This window comes from Tiliqua scincoides, chromosome 3, assembly GCF_035046505.1.
Source record: "Tiliqua scincoides isolate rTilSci1 chromosome 3, rTilSci1.hap2, whole genome shotgun sequence".
In the NCBI taxonomy this organism is placed as follows: domain Eukaryota; kingdom Metazoa; phylum Chordata; class Lepidosauria; order Squamata; family Scincidae; genus Tiliqua; species Tiliqua scincoides.
Genome location: NC_089823.1, coordinates 235,801,534 through 235,822,922, shown reverse-complemented (window position 1 = coordinate 235,822,922; position 21,389 = coordinate 235,801,534). Strand labels below are relative to the sequence as shown.

At 47.5% G+C, this 21,389-nt stretch overlaps 1 protein-coding gene across 1 annotated transcript; it reads left to right on the top strand.

The window, feature by feature from the left end:
• Positions 1–5: 5 nt before the first annotated feature.
• On the top strand, positions 6–20,052 carry LOC136644962 (cytochrome P450 2J2-like). Its single transcript, XM_066621219.1, has 8 exons — positions 6–88; positions 1,357–1,506; positions 5,319–5,479; positions 10,519–10,695; positions 11,355–11,496; positions 13,966–14,153; positions 15,577–15,718; positions 17,747–20,052. The coding sequence occupies exons 2-8, from the start codon at positions 1,416–1,418 to the stop codon at positions 17,929–17,931; spliced, it is 1,086 nt and encodes a 361-aa protein (XP_066477316.1). The 5' UTR covers positions 6–88; positions 1,357–1,415; the 3' UTR covers positions 17,932–20,052.
• The last annotated feature ends 1,337 nt before the right edge of the window (positions 20,053–21,389 follow it).

Here is a 21,389-nt window from a genome sequence, read left to right as displayed (position 1 = left end):
GCAGTGAAAGAAGGGCTGATCAACCAATCTGAAGCCTTTGCTGAGCGTCCACTGACTCATTTCCTGAAAGCAGGATTGAAAGAAAGAGGTAAGAGTCAGAGGTGGTATATAAAGGCAGCCCAATTGTATTGAAACCTCCCTCCAACGATGCTGCTGTGCCAATGGAACATGTGCTGTATCTTATGGTAGGGGGCAATCACGGAGGTCCCCCAGGATAATGGAACATTTGATCCCTTACCTTGAGGAAGGCACCCCATTCCCCAGAGGGTCTCTTCAGTTCTACACCAGACCGTTCTGTACCAGCTCTGCAGAACTGAGGTGAGGAAGGGAAGGGCAGGAGGAAGGAGTTTAGGATACCTGCGCACGCAAGTGGCACTGGTAAACAGTGCTCCTGCACCTGCTCTGCCTCCTGCCCCCTTCCCCATTGCTGCCCTTTCCCCTCCTCCCCCCTCAAACCCATTCCTTCCACTGACCAGCACTGAAGGATGGTGGACTATCTGCCGGCCCTTATATGTGGCCACCAGACATCATACTGGGGCCTTGCTGCACTTGCTGGTGGAACAGAACTTCTGCCTGCATCCTCTCTCTTCCACTGGTGGAACATGCTGGTGGACTGAGAGGCTACGTTTGGGGCAAGAGAAAGTTTACAGGGCTTGCGTGTACTGTACTTCAGCAATAATTTCTGATTCTGTTTTTGTGTGTGTGTAGTTTTTATAAAATGATCACTTGTCTCAATCCCTGTGATGAAGATGAAAATCAGACATGAAACAACCAGAGTCCATAAAATGGTTTAATAAAAGTATAATTGTATAAACTGTATTTTTAAAACTGAACCAAAAAGTAGGCAACCTATCAGAAGCAACAGGGAAACCCTAAATGTAGAAGAATGTTACACACACAGACTCTGCTAATTGGGCAGAGACACCTCTTAACAACTCAATTCTAAGCATGTCTACTCAAAAGTCAGTCCCATTCTATTCAATGAGGCTTACTCCTGGGTGGGCATGGATAGGATTGCAGCCTAAGTGCTGGTTCTGTTAAGAACATAAGAACATAAGAACATAAGAGTTGGGAGTTGTTATCTTGAGTTGGGAGAAAGCAACTGTCCCTCTATCTCCGCAGAGCATTTTCCCCACAGCTGCTTACTGGTGTCTTCCTTGTGGTGACAACTGGTGTTGTTATCGTTGCTCTTTTTTACGAGCCCCCTTGGGACAAGGAGCCTTTTTTCATGTATCAGCCCTGCAGTTCTTGGGTTCTGCCAAAACAGGGAACTCTTGGGTCATAAGCATGAGCAGCACAAAACCAGCCTCCCAACCTTTTTTGATTCTCTGATCTCTCTGATTCTCCTGACCACAGGAATTTTACTTTCAAACGGTCACACCTGGAAGCAGCAGAGACGGTTTGGACAAGTGACCATGAGGCGGCTGGGACTGGGGAAGAAAGGCCTGGAGCACCAAATCGAAGAGGTGGCCCAGGAGCTTGTGCAGATCTTTGCACAGGCCAAAGGTAGGTGATACTAGAAGACACTTGAGGGGTCCGTCTGCTTTTTCTAGTCACTATGTTGTGAAAATCACTTTTTCACCAATGAATTTAGTTCAGGGGTATCGAACTTGTTTAGACAGAGGGCCAAAAAGCATTCATCATGCCTGGTGAGGGTCAGAATTGATGTCATTGCGCAGGAAACGATGTCTTTAAACATGTCATAACCAAAATAAGCACTTTTTCTCACTTAGGAACTCATTAGCTGCAAATGACAGAAGATAATACAACTCTTGATCATATTTCAAGATATGAGAGCCCAGTTTTCATATGGGCTGCCCTTTTAGCAGTAACACCTCAGCACTGCTCAGCAGCTGAAAGCCTGAGGACCGGATAAAAAGCTTCCGTGGGGTGCATCTGGCCCCCAGGCCTTAGGTTTGCCTCCCCTGATTTAGTGGGCCCTGTGAGATAGCAAAAGCAGGACATGCAGATATTGACACCTCCTCAGACTGAAAGATCACAGGAATAGCTAAGTATGGAACTTGGCTGAGGAATTCGCATTCAAAGTAAGTGGTTTCCACACTCCTCTGTGCTGGAATGGTCACTTTAGAGCATTGCCTTCCCAAGGATAACCACACTGACCACTTTCTGCCTCAGCCTTAAAGAAGCCTGATAAAGATTATTCACGCCTGCAGAAAGCTCTTCTCCTAAATGTTGACAACAAGGACCCTGAAGCAATAAGGACCCTGAGGGGTGGGAGAGGCCTGCTTATATACCCTCTCAGGGAACGTTCCAGAACCCTTTCCTTATTTGGAGGGTCTGTGGAGCTGTCCAATTTTTTTCTAAACCAAAGATGAAAGCAATTTTTTCTCTAAATCATTTCACAGTCACTAAAAAGTGGTTTTGTGAATATTTGCTCTTCAAAAGAAATCTACACTTGTTGTTTGTTTACTTGAAGGCTCACCTGTAGTTGGGAGAAGGTGCTCACTGTCTACCACCCATGAGATGTTCATGGACATGCCACCTGGCTCCAGGCTGTGTCCAGTCATTGGTTAATCATGCCTATCCTCACCAATCCATGAGGGTCAAGGTAGCTGGACAGCGCAGCTTTGCCTATTCCAGTCAGTGGCATTGCTAGGATTCGTGTCACCCAGTGCGGGAGGCCTGCGCGTCACCCCATGCAGTGGGTGGGGCAATGCCCCAGGTAGTGGGCGTGGTGATGTCCTATTGCCCCGCCCCCACTGGTTTTTGGCTGTACCTTTTGTCAGAACACAGATATTTCAATGTGGTTTAATTGCATTCTGCATGAAATTACGCATTGATTGATATATAACATGATGGTATTATTCCTCCAAACTTTTATTTTGAACACTTGTAGAGTCTCACACACACGCACACACACCCCGTGTCAACTCACTAACAGCTTATTGCAGCAGTTCTCAAACTTTCAGAACTGGGACCCACTTTTTAGAATGACAATCTGTCCAGGAACCATTGGAAGTGATGTCATGGCCAGAAGTGACATCATCAAGCAAATTAAAATAAATGATTATAAATAATTAAATTAAAATAAAAGAAATAATTAAATAAGGGGGAGCCATTCCTTTTCCACCAAGTGAATCTACTCTGAAGTAAGTCCTACTGTGGTCAATGGGGCTTACTCTGAGGAAAGTGTGGGTAGGATTGCAGCCTGTGAGCCCAATCCTATGCATGTCTACTCTGAAGTAAGTCCCATAGTGGTCAATGGAGCTTACTCTCAGGAAAGTTTGGGTAGAATTGCAGCCTGTGGGCTCAAGCCTATGCATGTCTACTCAGACGTAAGTCCCATAGTGGTCAATGGAACTTACTCTGTAGCCTGCCTGCAATAACAACCCCCCAAAAAGAGTGAGATTTACAGCCCTCCCCAGTGCCCAGTTTAAAGTTCTTCTATTTCATGCATATCAAGACAAAGACCCACCTGGCTTTGCAAGTGCAAAATAGAAAACTTTCCCCTTACCAGTTCAGGCCTATTTTTTGTCCTTTTCAGTGGGGAGGGAGGCTGCCTTCTGGAGCATTTGTTGCACTCCAGCTCCATCAGATCGGGACCATTCTGGTGTCCTCACATTCCCCTTTCCCTGGCCTGACCAGCAGCCAAAGCACGTCTGCCTACTTGCGAGTAAACGCGACCTGAGGCTGCTTCGCTTTCCATAGGGCTCAATAGACTTGCAGCTGGGAGGTAGGGAGTCCTTCTTGTGTGTTTTGGGGGGCTGCATTCATTGGATCAGGACCATTCTGATGTCCATGGAGTCCTCTCAGCCTTCCCTTTCTGACGGACTATGGCAAGTACACCTACTCGCGAGTAAACTCACAATACGGCTCACTTTCACTTTCCATAGGGATCCATTCATTTTTTCTTTCCATTTTTTGGCCAAAACTTTTGAAGGAGCTATTTCAATTCTGTTTTTTGCATTGCATTCCGCTGGGAATTCCGCATCCAACAGTGTATGGCATGATGGGGTAGCTCCTAATGCCATGATTTTAGCGCGTCATCCCCCCAGGGCATGTCACCTCCCTGGCATGTCACCTGTTGTGGCCCGCATCCCCCGCACCTCCCTAGTGACGCCGCTGATTCCAGTCAAGGGGCTCACCAGCTAACCTCTTTGAGCAGTGTTGGCTCACCCCTTAACTTTGCTTACCTCAAATGGACATTGAGGCCTAAGGCCTACTAACCCCCCCCCCCACATGACTCCTGCCCCACAGGGGGCCAGCCTAGCGCTTGGCCCCACCACCCCACTACAAAAACTGCCTAATGCCCTACTGTAAGTCCAACAGAAAAAGATCTGTGCCAGCTGGAAACAGATGCACACTGTTCGATTTATCCAAGTCGGATCACTCCAATCTTACTTCCAGGTGCTGAATGACAGCCCCGCCTTGTAACAATATTAGCTGCCCTACATAAGCATCAAGGCTTTTCCAAGCTAGGTCCACCCTACAGACACTTTTGGCATTCCTCCATGCCCATTGGGACACGAAGGAGGACCATAGGAGTTTTCTCCCTGGGAACCAGTGCCTTACCAACACAAATTTCCTGTGGATCTTAAGACTCAAGGACATAGTCGTCCTCTGGCTCAGATCGTACTCACAAAGATATATCACAAGTATCTGCGGCGGTGGCCTGATGGACAAAAAAGCTGGTAAAACCTGTCCCCAAAGCATGCCAGTCCTTCATGTCTTCCTGCCAGGTGCTCTGCTGCTGCGTGAGGTGGCTGAGTGGAGATGGTCGCCAAGACCCGGTAAGGCCTCAGACGGCTTGCCCTTTGATGCTTTGCTCTCATTGCCACATGCCTGGCAAGGGATTAAGATCAGAGCTCCAATAGGGCTGCAGTCAAAGCAAACCCAGTCAAGTGCGTGCCATGGAGCTCCTGCCTGGACGGCATCCAGGAGCTGACTGAGCTTGCAGGGAGCCTCCCAGCTTGGCAAACACCTCAGTTCCTGCCCCCAAAGCCCAGGCTGTCCACTAGGGCAGAGAGCCTGTGCCTGGCTGCGCAACACGTGGGTGGGAAAACTTGCTGTGTGAGCACGTGCAGCAGCATTCTTATGTGAAAATGTACATTTGCTCCATACTCTTAAAGTGCATATTTTGACTGCTTACCTTTCTACCATAGAAATATAAAGTTTATGATACATTTATAATATAATACATTTTATTTATATCCCTAAGATTCTAAAGACTCTGGCTGTGAACCTGGAGCCTCATAAGAACTGTTTCCAATTGGGCCCCAGAGCTCCTAAGGCCAGCCCTCTCTCTCTCTCTCTCTCTCTCTCTCTCTCTCTCTCACCATTAATAACTGTATTTGCAGGGCAGCCACTTGACCCCATGTTACCCATCACTAATTCAGCCTGCAATGTGATTTGTACTTTGGCTTTTGGTCATCGCTTTTCTCTCGAAGACAAAGAGTTCCTGAAGTTGATGGAAGCCCTTGAAAGTGGCTTCAAATTTATAGGCAGCTTCTTTCACACAGTGAGTAGCTTTTTTCTTCTCAATTTTGTTTCCCAAATTGAGTCAGTCAATTTTGTTTCCCAAATGCCTTTTCTAACCCTTTAAACAATTAAGCATACTACTAAAGAATGTATTCTTAGACTTTAACTGGAGTACACGTTTAACTGAATCGCAGATCAATGAGCAAAATCAGAGGTGTAGCTAAGGGGGTGCAAGGAGTAGCAATAGCACTGGGCAACAAGCTTTAGGGGGGCAACAAGCTGAACTTGATACTACCAGCCAAAATTGTGAAAATCTTGGTATGTACAAATAATACCATCATGTTATATATCATTGGAAAGGTACATTCAGGAAAGGTATCATACATTATGATACAAAATGGAACCAATAAGGTGCTAATATGAGTCAGCTCTCATTCCTTGTTTATTTATTTATTTATTTAATTAATTAATTAACACACACAAACATACAAATATATAACATACATTTAGGAGTGGTAAATACCATATTCCATTACTAATTAATCATACTATATCTCCTAATCTACTTACTCATCTATTTCTACCTTTTATTGATTTATCCATTTATTCATATAATATACAATAAATTTTCCCTAACGCCCTATACTATATTTTCTAAATATTCACTTTCTACCAAGCGTAAACTAACTTCAATTGCTCATTAATATTAAAACAAAATAATTTCATTACCAAAATTATCACCTCAGCTATTTCAACTCCAATCTAATTACACGTTTTTTCTTTGATTTAATAACCACATATAAAACAATTCTTCCACACGTTTACATTTCCAGCTATATTTTTTTAATACATTCTAATTCATATTTATCAATTTCATATGATTCTTTTTTTTTTTCTTCAAATAAATTTGGACCATTGTTATTAGCTGAATAAATCCTCCAATTTTCTTTAACCCTCAGATTACCCCTCAGGGTTCTTTTTCTTTCTTACTTTCCATTTTTTCTCCTGTAATATCTTTAATAATTTATCTCTATAACAGAATCTGATAGATGCACACTTTCTTATATAGGGTGTGTTCATTCTTCCAGTTAACTGGGATATATTTTCTCCTTCTTGTTCCAACAAATTTTGTGATTTGTGCACTCCTGTTACTCTGTCCATCTTATCTTTCTTGATCTCCATCAGCACCTCTTCTTTGTCCTGTTGATCATCCTGTTGATTTTCCTCCTTGTCCGCTTTTTCACTCCCTTGTTTATCTTCTGCTTGTTTCTTCACATCTTCCAATTGTTCCTTACAGACATCTAACTGTTGGGAAAGAGTCTCCAGACTGGCTTGAATCTGCGAGGACCAATTCAGCTGTTGTCACTCCATAATAATAATAATAATAATAATAATAATAATAATAATAATAATAATAATAATAATAATAATAATACAGGTATTTCTATACCGCCTTTCTTGGTCCTCAGATTTCTCCTTAGACTTTATTCAAGGTGGTTTACATAGGCAGGCAAATTTAAATCCCCGTAGGGATTTTTACAATTTAAAGAAGGTTTCTATCTTTCAAGAAACCACCACATTCAGGTGCTTCTTTCTTGATCTGGCCGCACATTCTGGCCTCCATCCTCCCATGCTCAGAGCAGATGGAATAGCTCGGCTCAGCTTGTCAGCTGCTTCAAGGTTGGCGGTGGCCTCGAACTGGCGACCTTGGGGATGTTATCTTCAGGCAAATGGAGGCTGTACCCTCTAGACCAGACCTCCTGCCCATAACAAGCAATCTCTCCATATTAATCAAGATTTTCTGTATCCACATTTCTGGAACAGAGTCCATTTTGCAATTTCTCTCTAGTCCACTAGATGTCCACAACATATTATTCTGCTCACTTCCACCATGTCATTACTACTCTGCCATCCACACTCCTTACATACCTCTTGCAGATAACAGTCCAGTGCGATTAACAGAGAGAAAAACGAAATGAAAGAAAACAGTCTCACCGTCTCTGGTGCAGAGAAGACAAAGCTCATTCAAATCTAATGAGAATTATATTTATATCCAATTATATCCAATTCTTGGGGAGAATCTTGAAGAGGCCGTCTCTGCTGACCAGGTCGAAAGCCTTTGTGAGATCTATGAAGGCTATAAAGAGTGGCTGTCGTTGTTCCCTGCATTTCTCCTGCAGTTGTCTAAGGGAGAATACCATATCAGTGGTGGACCTGTTGGCTCGGAATCCACACTGCGATTCTGGATAGACGCTCTCAGCAAGTACCTGGAGCCTCTTTAGTACAACTCGGGCAAACAGCTTTCCTACAACGCTAAGGAGAGAGATGCCGCGGTAGTTGTTGCAGTCACCCCTGTCACCTTTGTTCTTGTACAGCGTGATGATGTTTGCATCCCTCATGTCTTGAGGTACTCCACCTTCTCTCCAGCAGAGACAGAGGATTTCATGCAGCTCAGTGACGATGATCTCTTTGCAGCATTTTAGGACTTCAGCAGGGATGCTGTCTTTTCCAGGTGCCTTGCCAAAGGCAAGGGAGTCCAGGGCCACGTGAAGTTCTTCTAGGGTTGGTTCACTGTCAAGCTCTTCCAGCACAGGCAGGCACTCAATGTTGTTCAGTTGTTCGGATGTCCACCCAGGCTCCTCAGCATCATCAGATCTTTCCACAAGGACATGAAGGGCACTGTTGTCTTCGATGGCTCCACATCAGACCCTTTTGACATCCGAAGTGGAGTGAAGCAGGGCTGTGTTCTTGCACCAACCTTGTTTGGGATTTTCTTCGCTGTCCTGCTGAAGCAGGCCTTTGGAACTGCAACAGAAGGCATCTATCTCCGGACCAGATCAGACGGAAAGCTCTTCAACCTCTCCAGACTGAGAGCAAAATCCAAAGTCCAGCTGAAATGTCTGCGTGACTTCCTCTTTGCCGACGATGCAGCTGTCACTACCCACTCTGCCAAAGATCTCCAGCAGCTCATGGATCGTTTTAGCAAGGCCTGCCAAGATTTTGGACTGACAATCAGCCTGAAGAAAACACAGGTCATGGTTCAGGATGTGGACTCACCTCCCTGCATTACAATCTCTGCGCATGAACTGGAGGTTGTCCATGACTTTGTGTACCTTGGCTCAACGATCTCCGACACTCATTCTCTCGATACCGAGCTAAACAAGCGCATCGGTAAAGCAGCTACCACGTTTTCCAGACTCACAAAGAGAGTCTGGTCCAACAAGAAGCTGATGGAACATACCAAGATCCAGGTCTACAGAGCTTGCGTCCTGAGTACACTTCTGTACTGCAGCGAGTCATGGACTCTTCGCTCACAACAGGAGAGGAAACTGAGCGCTTTCCACATGCGCTGCCTCCGACGCATCCTCGGCATCACCTGGCAGGTCAAAGTTCCAAACAACACAGTCCTGGAACGTGCTGGAATCCCTAGCATGTATTCACTGCTGAAACAGAGACGCCTGCGTTGGCTTGGTCATGTCGTGAGAATGGATGATGGCCGGATCCCAAAGGATCTCCTCTATGGAGAACTCGTGCAAGGAAAGCGCCCTACAGGTAGACCACAGCTGCGATACAAGGACATCTGCAAGAGGGATCTGAAGGCCTTAGGGATGGACCTCAAGAAGTGGGAAACCCTGGCCTCTGAGCGGCCCGCTTGGAGGCAGGCTGTGCAGCATGGCCTTTCCCAGTTTGAAGAGACACTTTGCCAACAGTCTGAGGCTAAGAGGCAAAGAAGGAAGGCCCATAGCCAGGGAGACAGACCAGGGACAGACTGCACTTGCTCCCGGTGTGGAAGGGATTGTCACTCCCGGATTGGCCTTTTCAGCCACACTAGACGCTGTGCCAGAACCACCTTTCAGAGCGCGATACCATAGTCTTTCGAGACTGAAGGTTGCCAATACAATATCCAATTCATCCAATTATATCCAATTCACTAATGAGGCTATACTATGTCTCCAAAACTAGATGTGATAGGGCAAAATAGATGCCATTTTTGGAATCGGCACCCCAAATTCATATCAAATCACCATAAAGTTTGGGGAAAACTTTTCTGACCCTCAATTTTGTAGGCCTGTGTAACGGAAATGTCAATGGGAGGAGGTGATCAGGATTAGAACTGCAGTGGGGGCAGAGTAAAAAAAATCCCTTTCCTCCACCCCAGTTCTGTTGCATTTCATTTCTGTAGTGTGCAGTTAGCCCAGTGTGGAACAGCAGCAGGCTCTGTAACCGGATGAACCTGGAAGAGCAGCCCAGCAGCTGAAGGAGTGCGTGCCTCTCGTTTCTCTCAGGGAGCTGATGAGGAGGTGTGACTTCTGCAGTTGCAGGCCAGCTCTTCCACGGTGCGTTGACTAAGGCATCTGGGCTGCACAAGATTGCACTGGAGCTTGCTCAATAGCAAGGCAGAATTGGAAATGATTGGCAAACAGGTGTGGCCCAATCTCTTTTAGTGTGCATGAGACCTTGCAGGCCACATTTCAAGTTCTCTCAGACCATGGGCTGGGAACCATGCGCTAAAACAGAGGTCTCCAAAACCCGGCCCGGGGGCCAGATGTGGCCCGCGGCGAGCCTCTGTCTGGCCCACAGCCCGCCTCATGTCCCCTGAAAGCCCCTGGCCCACTTTGCTGAACATGACTGGAACTATGCTCTGGTTGCATCTGGAGGGTGTTCTAAGGGCCAGAGAAGTTGAATGAATGAGCCCATTCATTCATCTATTCACACACCTAAATTCCATCTCTAATTTATTTACATAAATTTTATATTTAAATTTTTTCCTGTCCTCAAAACCATGCCAGACATTTGATGTGGCCCTCTGGCCAAAAAGTTTGGTGACCCCTGCTCTAAAAGAAGGCATATTCGGGTATCTTGTCCCCCTGGAACTTCTCATCATTCATGGAGGTGGGGAACACTTGTCACAAGATGCTGTTTCTCAAATGTTGTCTGAACCATGATGTTGAAGTCGTAACTATTGGGTGGGCATATGAAACAATGCTGTAGTAACTATTGGGGGGTTGTTAGCTTATGAACCCATGTTGCTGAACTGCCTCATGATGGTAACAGGATGTGCTTTCATCTTTCCCATAGCTGTATGAAATATTCCCATTTGTCATGAAACATCTCCCAGGGCCTCACCAAAAGGCATTGCTCTCTATTGAGACAGTGCTTTCATTTGGAAAGAAGGAGGTGGAAAGGCACAAGGAGCATCACTCTCTGCATGAACCTCGGGATTTCATTGATTTCTATCTCCTTCAGATGGGGGAAGTGAGTACCTGCTTTGTATGTCCTGGAGCACTGCCTGGGGGCAACGGGGATCTGGATGGGGGCTAACAAACCGAAATGAAATTCATGCAAGATGGAAATCCTCCTGCTTGGGAAATCCATGATGCGGGTGCTGGACTACAGATGCGCAGCTTGGGAGTTCTGCATTCACACCTGCCCCTGAATGTCCAGGTGTCAGCTATAGGGTGTCTTTGCTGAGCTTCAGCTGGTGTGCAAGCTGTGGCCCTACCTGCATCAGACAAGGTGGACCATGTCATGGGATATCAAGATTAGACTATTGTAATGCAGTCTGCATGGGGCAGCCCTTGAAGATGGTTCAGAAGTTGCAACTAGCTCTGATGGAACACCGACATTTGGAGATGTCGTCAACAGACTTTTATAGGCCTCAGGGCACAATCCTAACCCCTTATGTCAGTGCTGGAAAGCACTGCACTTTGAGGAAATGCACTTTGAGGGAAGGGAACAAACATTCCCTTACTTTGAGGAATCCTCTGTGTGTGACACCCAACTGCAGGATGTAGCACATGTTCCATTGGCACCGCTATGCCAGTGCTAGAAAGCACTGACAAAGGGTTAGGATTGCGCCCTCAGTTGCCTAATATTGGCATTTTGTCCTTCCTCTCCTAATTTGTCAATAACAGAACAAGGATGTCCCTGACTGCACCTTTGATGATGAGAATCTGTCCCAGGCTATTTTTGACCTCTTTCTTGCGGGGACAGACACCACTTCTGGTACTCTGCAATGGGCGCTGCTTCTCATGGCATCTCACCCTGATATCCAAGGTGAGAGACCCCATTCTGCAATGGGACAGTCCCTGCTTTTGGCTGGGGAAGGGTGGCCAGGCCACTGTTTTTGTGACAGGGACTCCTTGGGCAATGCTGAGGATTCCATACTAGCAGGGTCCAGGTGATGGGTGTCCAAAGTCACTGCATGGTGGCCTGGGCTCCCTTCCATCTCTTCCTTACCTGTGTGGAGTTTGTTGCCTGCTCTCCCTTCTGGGGGTGGTGGGTGGAGTGCCCATTGAGAAGTTTGAGGGTGGGGTTCTCCTGGAGTAGGGTCCCCAGAAATGAAAGTGTTGATGAAGTTGGCAAAGTGTCCACAAAGTGTCTTGCCAGGACTGTTGTGAGTTCAGCAGGCTGTTTATGCAAAGTGCTTCTTTTGCGCATGAAGGGCCTCAGTGGCCCAGGGAGTGAAGCACCTGGTTCCGCCTGCCAGACTCCCTGGCATCCGCTGGGAAAGGTTCCTTTCTGAAAACCCAGAGAGCCACTGCCAGGCAGTGTAGACCAGGAGTTCTCAAACTGGTGGGTCACGACCCACCAGTCCGAAAAGCCCTGCCTCTGTCCCCTTAAGTGGTGGGGGTGGTTGCAGTGTTATGGTGAAGATGCAGTCAGAGTGATCATGCCACTGCTGGGGACACGGGCTTTTTTTTTACTTACCCCTGTCTGCAGCAGCCTCCTTAGGGTGTGGGGAACCCTGCAGAGCCTCCTGAAGACTCTCCACACCTCAGAACGTTTAAAAGAGCAATCACAACCCACTTGAAAGTGGGTCATGATCGCATTTTCAAAAGGCTTTCAAATGGCTCTGCAGGGCTGCCTGCACTCACAGGACTGTGTCTCTGGTGGTGCTGTAATTGTTCCAGTTGCACCGTTGCCACTCCCTGCCCGCCCCCACCAAAATGTAGCTCAGTTCTGGAACTCCCTGTGAGTTTGAAAACCACTGGTGTAGACAATAATGTGCTAGAGACACCAATGATTTGTCTGGTTCCATCTCAGGCAACTCCATCTGTTCGCCTCATGTCAGTTTATGCTGCCTTTCCTTTGCGGTTACGGCCCAATCCTATCAAACTGGAGCACTGGCTGGTGCAGGCTGCTCCTCAGTACCTCCTCAGCTCCTCAGTAGAACAGTTTGCAGCAGGCCAAGCAGCCAGCTTCCCTGTGTGCACGGGGGGTCTGCCAGAGCTAGTTACCCTGGTGCAGGAGGTGGAACAGGGTGGGGGAAGGTGGAACGAAGAGGAGATGGGACTGACTGGGCCAGGAGGGGTGGGTTCCGTGGTGGCAGTGCCCACCCAGTCTAAGCCAGCTTCCCAGACCTGATTCATCTACATAGGTCAATGTCTGCACAGGATATCGCTGGTAAACTTAAGAGTTGACACATAGCAGCTGCTGGGGCTCCCTCTGGGGCAAGGGAACAAATATGCCCCCACCCTGAGGATACCTTCAGCAGCCAAAAATCCCCCTGGGATGCAACTGCATCACCACATGGGGAGTTGGGTAGGATTGGGCTGCCCATTTGTTGACATTGAGCTTATTTTCTGTGAAGTGCCTGCATGCATGAAGGAGGAAAGATGTCAGGACTCTCCAGACTGCATCTGTCCTATCCTAATTTTTGCGTCCTGCTGACTACGTCAATTTGTCCCGTCCAAATATCTCAACTCCCTTCTAATGCCGTTTTTTGGCTAATTAACACCCTCTTTATCTCTAGAACAACCGCTGTGATGTGCAAAGGAATGAACACAGAACTCCTTATCTATAACAACTACCCAAATTTATTGCTATGAACACAGACACTCCCTGCAAGTCCTCTTGTCCAGAGGCTTTCCCTCCCCAAAACTCCACTTAACTCAGTGGGTAAAGGTCTGAAGCCTCCAATTCAAGTCCAATCCGGTCTCCAAAGCACAGTCCAGTCTTCCCAGTCTTTGGTGTCCTCCAGCAGAGTCCTGGCAGTCCCCTTCTCCTGTAGGTCTGGGTCAGGTAGCCCTCTTGGTCTGGTTCCCTCCGGGTCAGGTAGTGTTTCCCTCTGGGTCAGCATCCAGCTTCCGGCTGGGTCAGCGTCCTGCTCCTTTGGTCCTTCTGAAGCTGCCTTTTATCCTTTATGTCCCATTAAGTGCAAATGCAGCTCAGCTGTGAGCTACCTCCTTAGCTCATTCAAAGCCTCATCAAGGTCAAATGAAGCGCAGATGTCCAACCAGGTCTCCATTGGCCTTGATTGATTACAGCTGTGGAGCCAGCCCTGCCCTTCCCAGAGCTGTCAACCAGCTGTCAAAACATGGAATCGCTGTCAACACCACATCATCCACCTGATGATCTTCTGATCTTCCATTACAGCATCTAGTTCAAGAGCTATTCAGGTTTCTTTAATTGCACTAAATGGAATATTTTAATATGGAATAAACGTCCCTCAATAACTGCCTAACTTTTTTGAGATGAAGGTGGTGTCCAAACTAAAACTTCCCTTCCCACCATTTTCCTTAGATAAGGTCCACAAGGAGATAGAAGACGTTTTTGGTTCCTCTCAAATAATCCACTATCAAGATCGGAAGAAACTGCCCTACACCACTGCTGTGATTCACGAGGTCATGCGTTCCAAATATGTTGTGTTATTTGGGCTCCCCAGACGGACTACAGAGGATGTGGACATGCTTGGATATTTCATTCCCAAGGTACAGACTGGTGTGGCTTCACTTCTGTATCTCAAGAGCAATAGACATCACAGGGTAAAATTCAAGAGATGTGGACAGGAGCTTCCTGTGCAATCTCCTGGAGGGCAGGAAGCTCCCATTTCTTTTCTCCCAAAGGCACTTGCTTTTCTCTTAAAGCAGTGGTTCTGACACATTTAACACTGGAACTCACTTTTTAGAATGAGAATCTCTTAGGACCTACCAGAAGTGGTCATGACTGGAAATGACATCATCAAACGAGAAAATTTTCAACAATCTCAGGCTGCAATCCTACCCACACTTACTCAGGAGTAAGCCCCATTTACCATCATTGTTAAAAAGACTATACATAGAAGCCTGTTAAAAGTACAGATCTGTAACATTTCCCCAAATGCAGTCACATACCATGGTACATGATAGCATCAAGTCTAATATATTAAAAATAAAATATTGGAATGAATGGGGACTCACCTGAAATTGGCTCATGACCCACAGTTTGAGAAACACTGATTTAAAGGATTTCTATACCGCTTTTCCAGTGCTCAAAGTAGTTCACAATGTAAATATAATAAAATAATAAAACTTTTAAATAAATAATTGAAAAGTAATTGAAACAATACAGTTGCATTAAAAATGTAAAAACAACAACAGAAAAGCATAAAAAGGAGCAACAAAAGACATGTGAGTATTAGTTAAAATGGGGGTCCCTAAGAGTTCCCTCCCTCCTATTCCATGCCAAGTGGAGTAGAGATGTTTTAAAACATTTTCTATAACATTTTTTTCTTCACATCCAAGCTCCAATAACACAGGCCAAGACACATTTTGCTTCCTTAAACGTTACACCAATTCCTGGGTATATTTGGGGTGCTGATTCAAAAAATGGCATCTGTTTTGCCTTATCACGTCTAGTTTTAGAGACACGGCATAGCCTCTTTAGTGAATGGTTCAAGCAGCTTCCCCATTAGGAAGCCTACAGCATGGCCGGTGTCCTCAAACTGGCGACCTTCTGATGTTATCTTCAGGCTAACGGAGGCTCTACCCTCTAGACCAGACCTCCTGCCCCATTCATATCAATTCATATCAAACCACCATAAAGTTTGGGAAAACTTTTCTGACCCTCAATTTTGTAGGCCTGTGTAATAAGACAAGAGGAACACTTCCCGTGCACTGAATTTTTCTTTCCTGGGATCATAAATGGGCACACGGTTAGTTTTTCCACATAGCTGACAGCTTCCCACCCCCCCCCCACGATTTCAGTCTTTTCCACCTGCTTCAATCCACATTTGCTAGTGAGTCACATGATAATGTGTGTGTTTGGAAGCAGACTTGAATACCTCTGACAAGATGATTACCACCAAGGGTGGCAGCAGCTGTCCACCCAGGGAGCTCAGGATTGGGCTCTGAGTCAGCTGTTTCTTCCTTGCAGGGAACCACTGTTTTTCCAGACTTCCGCTCTGTTCTTCTTGATCCCAAGGAATGGGAGACCCCTGACGAGTTCAACCCACATCATTTTTTGGACAAAGACGGACATTTTGTGCAAAGAGAAGCATTTCTGCCATTTGGTGCAGGTAACCAAAGAAGGCCAAGCTGCCTTGTGATTGAAAGTCAAATTTTTCAAGTTGTTTCAGGGAAAATAATTAATCCACTTAGGGCCCGATCCTATTGGATGGAGTGCCAGCGCCACTGGCCCAGCTGTCACGAAAAGTGCCACGAGGCACTTTTGTGCCAGCGGTATTGGAGCACCAACATTACTGAGCCCAGAGTCAGACGGCACAGTATCACGGTGCTGGAGGATGAATACCGAGGGTTCCCAGCTGTATGTTCTACCACCAGCTGACAACAGGGCCTTTCACAGCGATGGAGCAGAACTGAGTAGGGAGAGGGTGGGGAGTTGCCAGAGCATGGCTGTATACAGCTACGAACTGCCTCAGGGACTCGGGCACTGGATTTTGCCACGAGGTTGACTCCTGAAGCCTTTTCCATAACTGGATGTAGCCACAGGGCAGTGGAGGTTTGGGACCAGAGTTTTCCTTCTCTCAGACGAGCTGCCTTCCCAGGCTGACGACCCGGGAATCTACCCGAGTCATCTACCCGGTGACTGTTTAGTCGCCTCTTACGACAAGTACAGCCAAACTGAGGGCCTGTTCTTATCCCCAGCCCCCAGGGGAAGCAGCAGCAAACAGCCTCTAGAAAGGGTGCTGTGCAGGAGTGGGTAGTTGCTCACCCTCAGCTCAACAGGTGAGACCCACCACTTTGAAAGATGCCTCTGTCCCGGTAGCAGGAGGCGGCAGTGACTGAATTTCCTCACTCCCGTGAAAAATGGGAACTCTTTCAATATTCCAAGAAGTTGTCAATCCAGGGAAAAATGTTTTCAACCTACTTGAACTCAGGGATCCTGAGAAAGTCGTTTCTTTTTCCCCAAACAATCGTGCGGAGCCAAAACCACAGGGCTAAAAGCACCTTCTGGACAGAGAGGAAAGGGTTCAATGGCCCTCCTCCCATGCTCGTCTGTTCCTTGACGATTGCAAAAGAAGCCAGAAAGAACAGTGTGAAAAAGCAGCTTTGGTTATTCCCCTGCCCTAAGCCCTCCTGGAAGCGGAAATTGTCCACAGTAGCATGTATAGTGTTACTAGTGATCAGAACACTGCAGGGAAAACAGAACGTGGTCTCTACTCCTCTCCAAAGAGTCGTGCTGCTTTCAGGACTCAGAAAGCCGAAGCTGCATTGTCTTGCTTTCGACCTGTGTCCACTAGAGGTACGTTAGTGGTGACTCTTTGCTAAGGCACCCTCCCCACCACCGAGGCATGTCAGTCTAGAAATTACTATGACATATAAAGTAATAGTTACAGCAGGGTTGATGGCTTGGCCCACCAATTCAAATTGCTCCTCAGAGTCAAATCTAGTTGACAACTGTGGTACTTCTGTAGGAGATGAGCACCCCAGTCCGGAGCTGCCCAGTGCCCAGGACTGCAGTGGCGCCAAAAAAGGCTATCCTACCTGCTATCCCAGCAGTGCTGGTGGCTCCTCGAGGGAAGGGGATGAAAGTCCCCTTCCCCTGGGTAAGACATGTAGGCTCACAATGGGGCAACTCATTTCTATGGCAACCCTTGGATCACAGTAGAATCAAGAGCCTCTGGCAGGCCAGCGACCCAATATGGAGGCTCAGGATCCAGCGGAGTGGAGCTCTTCAAGTTCTGCTTCCCTCCTGTCCTGCTCCCTCCCCCTGGCATGCCTCCTCCCTGCCCTCTCCTCACCCTCCAACTGCCTCCCTCCACCTCAGAATGCCATCTCCCCATCTCCCCCCATGCCCACACCTACCTCTTGCCACCCAGCGGTCCACGATCCACCAGTGCTAGAGGCAGTGTGCACTGGTTAGGACTGGGCCCTGAGACCCCGATCCTACCCCCCCACCATTCTGCCGCACTATGAAGGCAAACATTTATTATACTGCAAGGTGGGGCAATCAGGTAAGGAAGGTATAAGGGAAGGTGTTTTGTGACAATGGGATGTTCATCCTGCTGTTGCAAATGGGGCATAGGGTTGGGCCGTAATTGGAATAGCTAGTACTCAAGAACCTTCTCTTATTTCCTTCTCAGGGCTGCGTGCATGTGTGGGGGAGCAGCTGGCATGGATTGAGATCTTTATCTTCTTCACCAGCCTGCTGAGGGCATTCACCTTCCGCCCACCAGGAGTGAAAGAACTCAACCAAGAGCCTGTAGTAGGGTTGACGACACATCCGCATCCTTACAAGCTCTGTGCTATTCCCACCTCTTATCCTTAAAACTATGAAAATATAGTCACTCATTTGCTACTTTAAATTCCTTTTACATTCTGCCTTAACCTGTTCCATTGACCCTGTGCTAGAACTTCTGCACTCCAGCAGAACTTGAAGCTGAGCTGTGACGTTATCCGTTGCCACATCTCTCCCTATCAAAGCAAACTCAGCTCTTGTGTGCCTATTGGACTGCTTAAAACAAAACACTAAGGGCCTAATCCTATCCAACTTTCCAGTGCCGGTGCAGCCAGAATGCAGCCTTGAGGAAAGGGAACAAATATTCCCTTACCTGGAGGAGGCCTCCATGATTGGCCCCCTCCTCCGCAGGATGCAGCACATGCCCCACTGGCATGGCAGCAGCTTTGCTGGAAAATTGGATAGGATTTGTTCCTAAATCGGGACCACCCACAAAGTAAAGGAAGGTTTCTGGGTAGTTGCTGGACTCCAGGCATTTTCAGAGTTCCACAACCTGAAGAAAATGTGCAACAAGTGGGCCAAAAAGTTCCAAAGTGATTCCAGCTGACAGCACAGGCCTGGCTCATTCTCTTCTATTACTGTGTGTGTTCCATTTGTAGAATTGGGAACCGAAGGATTAAGGAAGTGAATCTACATTCCTAGATGGCAACTGCTTCCCCCTTCACTCCCTCTCCTGGTGGGCACAGACCCAGGGGCGGGCAGGGAGCAGGAGGCAGGGCTGGGATCCGGCTGTTATGCTGGATCCTAGCCCCCACACCCAAGCAGAGCGGAGCAGCTTCAAGCTCTCCTCGGACTTGTGTCACCTCAGGATACAGTGGATACAGTGCAAGCCTCCTGGCTTGCCTGTTCTAACACAAGATAGGATTGCGCTGCATGTTTTATAAAGCCCTTGCTTACAAGCCATCCTGGCAGCTGAGCAATTTGTCGCAGTAGCAAAGCACACTCCCTTGGCCTGGCCTTCTCTGGTCCTGCCTCACCTTGCCCTTGTTGTGGACTGACATCCTGGGCTTTGACCTAGCCTGGCCTTGATCACACTTTTTATATATTGATTTGTGATCTTCTGGCCTGTCCTGGTCCTAGCCTAGAAGTGACACATCCAGCTCCCCCCCACGTGTCACCCTGGCTGCAGTGGTACTCCACTTCTCTTCCCTTTCCCACGTAGGAATAGAGTGATGGCTGAGAGTGCCACCACTATGTCAGGTTTTTGGCATCCCAGGCTTGAGATTGTTATTAGCCAGGATGTGGCAGGAGGCCCTCATATCTGGCCCTGGTGTGAAGCAATCAGCAAAGCAGCACAGTTGATGCAATCAACTGCACCTGGTGCAGGTAGGAGTCATGTCACTTGGGGAGAGATGAGTGCGGAGTCATGTAGGCTATGGTGGAGTGGTGCAATGCACCACTGGACAGCCAATCAGAGTGGGTCACAAGACTGTCTTGTGACTATGAGGTCGCCCTATTCTGATTGGCTGGTCCCAGTATATATGGGGCAAGCACAGGCACCAAGGTGTGGGTTGTGGTGGAGTGTGCCATGCTGCTGGTTTGTGTCCTGATTTGGACTGCCTTCTCATGACTGTGACCTGCTGTATCCCTGACTTCTGGACCATATGACTGACTACTCTTCTGCCTGCTCCTTTACCAATACCTGCTTCTGCAACAAACAAGCCTGTGTCTGCTTCCTTGGCTCTGTTTGGGATTGCCTGCTTCTTTTGCTATCTCCCTACGTCCCTGTGCCACTCTGCTATCCTGAAAGCAAGGGCTACCCTCTCCTTCTGACCTGACACACCACTTCTCCCTATGTGCCTAATTATTGGTCCAGCCTATTTATACACGGACTTTGGCCCCATTGGTCTGTTGTGGCAGTACACACTTTTCTGTGGAAGTTTGCAGACCACAGTTCGGGTCCGCAGGTGAGAGAAGGATTGATGGATTGTCAGCCAGCTGCCCCCTCTCTCTCTCATTAAGGAGTCTTTTGTTAAAGGACTGTTCAGTTTTTAAAACTGATTTTAAAGAGATGCATTTTTCCCCTCCTCCAGGGATCAGCACATTCCTTCTCATTTGCAGGGGCCATTCGTGTTGAGTCAAATCTGTGTATAAATAGGCTGGGCCTATGGGCTATATCATCTGGCTTCGTTACACCAAAAATGACCAGAGAGGGCAAGAGTCCAACGCATACTTGGGAAATGCATCCAACCTAGGGGTTTGCCCAGCTAGGGCTTTTGCAGACCTCAGTTCGGGCAAAGCCCTTGATTTGGGGGCCCTGCAGGCTCCAGTCATTAGTGACAGTGTCAACCTTTGAGTTACGGCCTTTGAGTGCAGGAGGGTGTCCTTTCTAGTTATTTTTCCGGCGTTGGGTTGGTTAGCCATGGCACTGCCACACTTTTGCCCTTGCTCATGCGAGCCCCGTGACTGGAATCAGTGGTGTCACTAGGGAGGTGTGGGGGGTGCGGGGCACCGGGTGAAGCGCCGGGGAGCTGACACACCTAGGGGGATGATACGCTAAAATAACGGCATTAGGAGCTACCCCATCATGCCATACACCATTGGATGCAGAATTCCCAGCGGAATGCAATGCAAAAAACAGAACTGAAATAGCTCCTTCAAAAGTTTTGGCCCAAAAACCAGAAAAAAAAATATGAATGGATCCCTATGGAAAGTGAAAGTGAGCCGTATCGTGAGCTTGTGAGTAGGTGTACTTGCTATAGTCCATCGGAAAGGAAGGCTGAGAGGACTCCAAGGACATCAGACTGGTCCTGATCCAATGAACGCAGTCCCCAAAAACACCCAAGAAGGACTCCCTCCTTCCCAGCTGCGAGTCTATTGAGCCCTATGGAAAGCGAAGCAGCCTCAGGTCATGTTTACTCGCAAGTAGGCAGACGTGCTAGTATTATAATGCCGTTATACAAATCTATGGTAAGGCCACACCTGGAGTATTGTGTCCAGTTCTGGTCGCCGCATCTCAAAAAAGACATAGTGGAAATGGAAAAGGTGCAAAAGAGAGCGACTAAGATGATTACGGGGCTGGGGCACCTTCCTTATGAGGAAAGGCTATGGCGTTTGGGCCTCTTCAGCCTAGAAAAGAGACGCTTGAGGGGGGACATGATTGATACATACAAAATTATGCAGGGAATGGACAGAGTGGATAGGGAGATGCTCTTTACACTCTCACATAATACCAGAACCAGGGGACATCTACTAAAATTGAGTGTTGGGCGGGTTAGGACAGACAAAAGAAAATATTTCTTTACTCAGCGTGTGGTTGGTCTGTGGAACTCCTTGCCACAGGATGTGGTGCTGGCGTCTAGCCTAGACGCCTTTAAAAGGGGATTGGACAAGTTTCTGGAGGAAAAATCCATTATGGGGTACAAGCCATGATGTGTATGCGCAACCTCCTGATTTTAGAAATGGGTTAAGTCAGAATGCCAGATGTAGGGGAGGGCACCAGGATGAGGTCTCTTGTTATCTGGTGTGCTCCCTGGGGCATTTGGTGG

Bases quoted from the DNA above. Each gene is read 5' to 3' on its own strand.
- LOC136644962 (XM_066621219.1), top strand. From the start codon at position 1,416: ATGAGGCGGCTGGGACTGGGGAAGAAAGGCCTGGAGCACCAAATCGAA. The intron at 5,480-10,518 runs GTGAGTAGCTTT...TCTTTCCCATAG, and splicing joins TAGGCAGCTTCTTTCACACA to CTGTATGAAATATTCCCATT. The intron at 15,719-17,746 runs GTAACCAAAGAA...TTTCCTTCTCAG, and splicing joins ATTTCTGCCATTTGGTGCAG to GGCTGCGTGCATGTGTGGGG.